Source organism: Oryza glaberrima, chromosome 1 (genome assembly GCF_000147395.1).
Source record: "Oryza glaberrima chromosome 1, OglaRS2, whole genome shotgun sequence".
NCBI classification, from domain to species: Eukaryota; Viridiplantae; Streptophyta; class Magnoliopsida; order Poales; family Poaceae; genus Oryza; species Oryza glaberrima.
The window spans coordinates 5,822,726-5,830,615 of record NC_068326.1 but is presented as its reverse complement, the minus strand read 5'-3'; the positions used below and the strand labels follow the sequence as shown (position 1 = coordinate 5,830,615).

General features: G+C 49.2%; 1 protein-coding gene across 1 annotated transcript; it reads right to left on the bottom strand.

Moving 5' to 3' along the window:
- Window positions 1-2,702: 2,702 nt before the first annotated feature.
- LOC127766433 (transcription factor bHLH30-like) lies at window positions 2,703-4,870 on the bottom strand. Its single transcript, XM_052291479.1, has 2 exons — window positions 3,480-4,870; window positions 2,703-3,307 (listed from the first exon to the last, which is right to left on the bottom strand). The coding sequence occupies exons 1-2, from the start codon at window positions 3,807-3,809 to the stop codon at window positions 2,831-2,833; spliced, it is 807 nt and encodes a 268-aa protein (XP_052147439.1). The 5' UTR covers window positions 3,810-4,870; the 3' UTR covers window positions 2,703-2,830.
- Between the last annotated feature and the right edge of the window lie 3,020 nt (window positions 4,871-7,890).

Genomic DNA, 7,890 nt, shown 5'->3' with positions numbered 1-7,890 from the left:
TATAATTGTATCGAGGGGTGTCAGGTGTGGTGTGATTGTGTGTGAATGTGATGGCCTCTGGCAGGGGGTTCGCACGGTAGATCGACCTGAGCTTGTTCTTGTTGGGGGGGGGGGGGGGGGGGGTGGGGAATGATGATTGGGTGTACACGTGTTGAGTTCTAGTTTGCTGGTCTTTTCCGCTTTTCTGAAAAAAAAAAAGGCGATGGCGCCGACATGGCAAGATGCATTGAGGATTTGAGGTAACAATAGACTTACTGAAAATTATTTTATGTCATACATATAATGAAGTAGACAATACTACAAATTTCTACTTCATCCATTTCAAAATATAAATAACTTCTGACTATATATATGTGAACAAAGGTATGTTAGTTGATTATAGCTAAAAATTACTATATTTTGAAAGGAGGGAGTAATTACTAATACTACATAAGAATATTTCCTTTGGCAGTACAATACATAACTCAATGGATTTAGATCTCTTGTACTAGAGATATTATCGGTAACCACTGTACAAGTACCATGAGTGAAAATTATGCTCTTGTAATTTCAAAACGCACAAGAAAATTCTATGTGTCCTTTTAATCAAGATGACAAGGAATTACTTCCATCCAGTTTGATCAAAATGTAAGTCGTTTTAACACCTACTATATTTGTTTTACCTATAAATGCAAGTCATTTTTGGAACTCCTAAACACTTAGTATTTTATTTTCTTCCTTCAGTGTTTATACTTGCTAAATAAATGCTACCTATTTAACACGTAGATAATTCATCTTCTCCAATGTAGTAGCAATAAAAGATCAACAAAATCAATAATCTACATAAGTTTTACTTGCAAAAGACCATATAAGTTATTTTTCTTGTTTTTTTTGCATAATTCTAAAACAACTTATATTTAAAATTAGAGGAAGTACAACGTTTTTAAGATACATAATGGACCAATTTTGGATCAAAACCAGGTGTATACATAATAGTTTTCACTTCTGGAAATTAAACTACCATCCATGAATCAAAGATTAAACCAATAATGGCATGGTTATATAGTTTTGCCTATAAATTACGGTTACAAACATAGGATATATCTGTGTATGTAGTAAGAGAATCTAATCACTCGAGATCTCAATGAAGTGATGGCACATGTGGCTCTCTCACCACTGAAGAAACCGATGCCAGCAGGGCTTTGTTAGCTAGGTCGTCCTTAATAATCACTAGCCAGCAGGAAGAACTTGTTCAGATCGTTTTTTAATTATTCATTCTTTGGGATCAACAACCCCTGCACTACTCCTTTTGGATCTGAACACAACCTAGTCTCTTAAGTCATTCTCTTCCACACCGTTTTTTTTTCTTATTCGGTAGGATATGCTATTTTATTGCCAAAACATATATAATCACATATAATTTGCATAATTGAATATATATATATATATATATATATATATATATATATATAAGCTAGTGTCTAGCAATGTATTTATATGTATATCTTGGGTAACTACATTGCTCAATCCAACGGACCTACCTGCATTTTGTTCATATAAATGTTTTCTTTCCACTGAGGTGACAATGCAACTTGTAATAAAAAGGTATGGTCAGAGAGAGATGTTAGATAGCTGAACAGAACTTGGTGTGAGATCATTGGATGGATATACATATACCAGTTTGAGTAGACGAGAGAATCTGACTCCGATTGGTCTCATTCTCAGACGTGAACAGTTGTGGTAGATGTGAACAGTTCCTTCCCTGAGTTTAATAGTGCTCGCACGAGAGCTTAACAGCGTCCGATTGCTAGAATAATCAAGTTCATTCACGTTTGTTCCAGCTTCTGTTGCTGTCGATCTGACTGTTGCGACACATGGGAATGAACTGAATCTCTTATCTCTCTCACACCCTGAATGTCTGAATACTATCTCCTTCATCTATGCACCTACCTACCTGTGGTAATGCAGAGCATCATTGTTGCTCCAATGGAGAGCTGGGTTCGTGAAGAAATTAAGAGCTCATCAGTGATGATAGGTCGTCTATCGACTATCGCTTGCTGTCCTCAACTTATGACGGGGGCACAGTACGCATCATTGATTATTCCCTGAACATCCAATTGAATAGTGGCGCTAATATTGGGATTTACTGTTGCGCCATGACGCGAAGAATTAATTCAGATGCAATGCGAGGCTATAGCTGCGATAGATGTGATCAGTGGTTTGAAAGATTCAGATTTAATTCAACTTCTGCACTCCTTGAATTCTGAGTTCAGGAGCAGTACTGCATTAGCTTCCTTTTTTTTTTTTGAATGCACGGAGACAGTACTAACTAGTACTACTAATTTTAATTCACTAGTCTGAATCAGCACGGACTGAGAATTTACATCTCCTACTGAAACGAAGTATACTAGGCAAACAACTCATTCACTCTCATATCAGGTTCACAGATATGCCCATTAAAGCTGGATAAAAATAGACATTGACACATTGTGATGATGTCATGCATCATGCATGAAGGAGCAAAGCTCCTAGTTACTAGTTAAACTGAAGTTGCAGTGAAATGTGAAAATGTCAAATATATATATGTCAAATGCAAGGTAATTAATCATGCATGGAGCACAATGCTCTTCGAAAAGATAAGCAGCAGCAAAATGCTAAGTGCTAACCAATGTTGAGAAGCCACTTCAGTAATTAATCTTGCCAAAAAGAAAGAAAGAAAGAAATTAAAGAAGAAACTCACTTCAGCTTTGTATCTTTCTTTTACAACCATGATCGATTAATTTATCAGAAGCAAAAATCACTGCAACCGATCAGATCCTTTTGACTTTGGCGTAATTTTCTCTGAAACTTGTCAAGACGAGGAGCTCGACGACTCGAACGTGGAGACCTTCCGGCGTTTGCTGCCCAGCAGCGACGCCGCCCTGGGCGCGAAGTCGAAGCCGGAGCTGGCCTTGTCGAGCACGGACTGGAGCGCCTGGCGCACCGAGGCCATGGCGGCGGCGGCGGCGCCGCCGCGAGACCCGCACGAGACCAGGAAGGCGAGGCGGACGCGGCCGCCCAGCGTGGTGACCTCGGAGCCGACCACCTCCAGCCCGAGCGGCTGCAGCGCGCGCTTGACGTCCACGAAGAGGTCGGCGCGGTCGTCGCAGCTCAGCGTCGCCCTGAGGAGGAGGGGGCCTTCTCCTCCGCCTCCGGTGGCGGACGCTTCGTCGACGGCGACCTCGTCGGCGCCGGACGGGACGGTGGCGCGCCGGCCGACGCGCGCCGCGGCGCTCTTCAGCCTCTTGACGTGGCCCACCACCTCGGCCAGCAGCGCGGCCTTGTCCATCTGAAAAAGCCCAGGAGAGAATCAGTTTCTGGCCCAAATAAAAAAGGCCCATCTCGGCCCAACGTGTCGTGGGCCGCGTGAGAGTTCGCCGTCGCTTGGTGCAATTGACTGCGCCGCCGCCGCCGCCGCCGCCGCGAGACCTCGCCGGCAACGAGGTGGGGGAGGTGCTCACCTTGTCGGTGCAGGGCACCATGGTGCGGAGCGTGGCGAGGTGGGCGTTGATCCTCTCCCGCCGCCGCCGCTCCGCCTCGCTGTGGCTCTTGAGCGCCATCGCCGCCTTCTCCTCCCGGCCGCCTCCACAATTCCTCTTTGCCATCTCCATGGCGGCGACTGCGGCGGCGGCGGCGGATGCGTCCATCCCCTCAGTTTCACCGTCGTCCAACGCGGGCGCTCGGCCGGCCGGTTGGCCGAGACCATGGCCGCCGGCGAAGCCACCGTGATACCCCTGGTACTCATAGAGCCCACCGCCGGCGACGGCGTCACCGAACGGAGCAGAGCCCATCTCGTCGTCGGTGAAGGCCAAAGGACATGCAGATCAAAGAGCAAACAGCCACTGCCTCTTTCAATGGATCAATGAAGGAGACAAAGGTAACAACTAACAACTCCTCCTGCACCCAAGAACTCGCAGGCATAAGCTCCAAGATCAAGAACACCTGAAACGCGTCTCCAGGATGTCACAGACAAGAACCTGCAAGATTCAGACAAGGACGAGAAAGCCAGCAAGAAGAACACACAGGGGCAAGCAGGGCAGAGTGGTGGCAGACAGCAGCAAGACCAAGGGCCCTGCTCCCAAGAACGCCTCAGAAATGGCGAAGATCGAAGGAGCAGAAGCTTCCAACCCAGATCACAAGAAAAGCAGAGCCGCCATGTCGTTTGCCTGCTTGCTTCCAGGACGCGTGAAACAGTGAGGCGACAGGGAGGGACAAATCAGGATGGCACAAGGATCGTAGCCCGTGTCTTCCTCAGGCTGTTCAACAACTCAGGAGAGATTCAGACACCGAGAAAAGAGGAAGAGGAAGTGGAAGATGCAGAGGAAGAGGAAGAGAGGTCAGGTCAGGTCAGGTGCCCGGCGGCCGATTCGGCGGGCACGACCAGAAGGGGAGCCTGACACGCCGTAGCTTCCTCTGCTCCGACTCCGAGTCCGCCTTGCAGAATCTTGGCGTGCGGCGGCGTGCTTCCATCACTGGCCTCACCAAGCTCCTGCCGAACAGCATAGCTTAGTGCAGGGCACGTTTCATCTTGGTGCTTCTCTGCTTTGTGAACGGGATCATCTTCTCTCAACGACAGATGCAAGTATGGTGATGATCTGTGTGCAGATAATCTGTGTGTTTCCTCTCAGTTTCTTGGTAATTGATCTCTTCAGAAACTTCTGCAGGATTGAGGAGGGAGTAGGCAACAGGCAAGGATGAACTGAGGAGGAAGAGGACTATGAGATTCTTGATGGAGATGATGCAGGAGCTTATGTTATGTGTGCAGGCTTTGGCTTGAGGTTTTTGTTCTTCTGACTTTGACATAGAGGGATAAGGACATGTTGCACATTTTCTATGTTGCTTGTTGGGCTTGTTTAATTTCTTGTTTGCTTTCTTGGATTCTTGCTCTTTGTTTGGATATCTTTTCCCTTTCCTGACGGCGCCGCGAGAATTTTTCTCCAAGCGCTCACGTAATTGTGCAGGGTTTATTATTTTTTCCGCAGGCGAAAAACTTTATGTTTTATCTGATTTTGATTATTGTACTGTGAGAAGTGTTGAGCTAATATGGTTGAACAGGATATAGGTTCTCTAATCAATGATCAGTGTCATAATTCACTGTTTTGTTGCTCGTTACAGGGATTATACTACGCGACAAGGAATAACCATTACGGAATTGCTAACCTTCTTTTAACAGAACCTGCATCCCTAAATCTTGCAGATTTTGGGACACCATATGAGCTTCGAGATTCATGCTCCAGACCTTCTTCTCTAACTCTGACGACCTCCTATTCTTCTCCGACACCGGTGACACCTTAGACTCCAGCAGGGAACCCTACAGGTTAGGGTCCTAGGGTGGGGTCGAGGTGGAGGGGGAGGAGGAAGGGGAGGAGTTCGCTGACTCTAGAGGGATGGCCGGGGGAGGCGGCAGCCCGGCGGTGGGCGGCAAATCGGGCGGGTGGCGAGGCGCTGGCAGCAGCGCTGGAGCCACGGGGCTGGAGGAGGGCGGTGGGCCGGCGTTGGTGGCGGAGGGCATCTCGTCGCCGACGGCTCGGGGAGGAGGCTGGGGGGGGGTGTCACGCCCCGAACTAGTCCCGAGCGGAACTAGCCCGTGACGCTCCAAATTAACCTGTTAATTGATACCAGTCCCAGGAAACAGTGCTGGTATAACAGGAAGACAGAATATCACAGCAACCGAGGTCTCTTTATTATAGAGTAGGGGTACAGTCATGTTGGGCTGCGGACAGATCCCGAGCTCACAACTGCATTACAAAAGGAACGCGGAAGCCAAGACTTGGACCACACATCACAGGCGCGACTTGGGAACTAGGCCGAAACCCTAAAACTCATCGTAGCCGGCTTTCTCCTGAAGGAACTCCTCGTCAGCGGGATCCGCTTCATCTTCTTCAGCAACTGGGGGGGGGGGGGGGGGGGGAAATTATTTATATGGAGCAAGGGTGAGTACGAGAGTACTCAGCAAGCCATGGGAAATAAGTGTTTAATGCAGGCTTCAAAGAAGGGCTGCTGTTTTTGCAATTGATTTTATTTGAACTCTTTCCTGAAACAACTAAGTGAGTGCTTCTCAAACGACACGGATGAGAAAGTGCGTCTCGTCCGGTCGGAGTTTGTGCAATGTATCAATCTTTTGAATTGATCAAGATTGGCACCCGGCCAATAGCTTTCAAACGGCCACCCGGGCCTTGCTGGTCCCATCAGCCGCAGATTTTCCAAACATCAAACCCATTTCACAACAGCAAAATTTCACAAGGCAGTAGTCAAACAAAACTACGCTAGGAATCACCTCACATCCGCCCATGACCGTGGGCACGGCTGTTCGGACAGCTTAATAACCTCTGCAGAGGGGGTACACTTTACCCACACGACATTACTAACCCGGATCATCCAGCCCGTGCAGAACGGCCACGACTAGAGACCTTAAGGCTTTCATGACAAGGCATTTCGAAAGCCGACACAGGTTCGCCATATGCCAACGAGAGGGGTCCCAGACCAACACCAGATTAGGTCCCAGACCATACTGTGCCAGGAAGCCCAGGGGTCCTCCCCGACACCACCCCGGCGAATCCACATGTCTCTTGGCATCAAGGCTCCCCCGATTGGCTAATTACTCAGCCAGGGGTGTCCCATTCCACCCATGTGGTCGTACTTGTCTTATGTTCGGATGAAATTCCAAGGAAACGGTCCTTAAGTGCAAGAGCGGGAAACCGTACTCCCGGTACGTTCCCCGGTCCGCGGTTTTGGAAATTCATTTAGTTCGCAAGCACCGACCCAGGTGTCGGGTTTTCCAAGTCTTTTGTAAAAACCCAAGTTTTACCCAAGAACTTACTCAGATTTTAAGTTTGAAGGCGACCGTCGATACTCGCACAGAGTGCACGAATATCGAGGCGCAACTAGGTGGTTACAAGGGAACATGGTATAACAATTAACAGTGGAAGGATCAGATGCAACAAGTTGGGTAGGCCCACCGGTCTGCCTTGCAGACGGGGCAAACAGATCAAGTGCAATCCTATCAATGCATAATATTTTGCAAGCAAATTAATTAAGTTCAAATATAGGCTCAAGATGTTCAAAGGTGGCTTGCCTTGCTCGAGATCTTGAGCTTGATCCTCGAAATCCTCGCACTGCGGGTCTTCGGGCTCCGAAACTACACGCGAAACGGGACAATTCAACAAACGGCGAAAATAAAGCCCTATTATTGACCTCTAAGCGTGCCATTAGATAGATCTCGAGATTTGAGGAATTTTGGAAGTTGAACGGAGTCAAACGGACTTACGGTTGGGAAGATATTGAATTTCTAAGATTATTGGATTTTTGGTCTAAAGGAAAAGGATTTATTTAAACCCTTTTTGAAAAAGAAAAGAAAAGAAAAAGAAAGAGGGAGGGAAATTAGACTTCCCTCGGGCGGCTAGGGCGCGGCCCGAGAGAAAGGGGCGGCTCGGCCGAGCTTAATGGGCCGGCCGGCCCAAGAAGGCGGCCCATGGCGCCCGCGAGCGGGGAGGGGAGAGAAAGAGCCGGTGGGCCGGGTCCATTCCGCGTGGTCCCGAGTGGGACCCGCTTGTCGGCGGCTCGGCTCACCGTGAGCGAGGTGCACGCGGGCGTGCTAGGGTTTGGGGAGGGGGGCGCGGCGCATGCGCGCGGTTCGCGGAGGACGCGGTGCGACGGGCCCACGCGCAGCCTCACGGCTCGCGGTGGACCGCGCGCACGGGGAGAGAAACGGAGGGGGCGGCTGGCCGGGTCAGCCGATCCGGTCGTGGCCGAGGTGGCGCCGACGTGGCGCCTACGTGGCTGCCACGCGGGCCGGCGGGAGGTAGACGACGACGTCGGCCGAAACGGACGGCGGGCGGCGGCGGCGAGCGGCGGAGCGAACCACGGCGATAC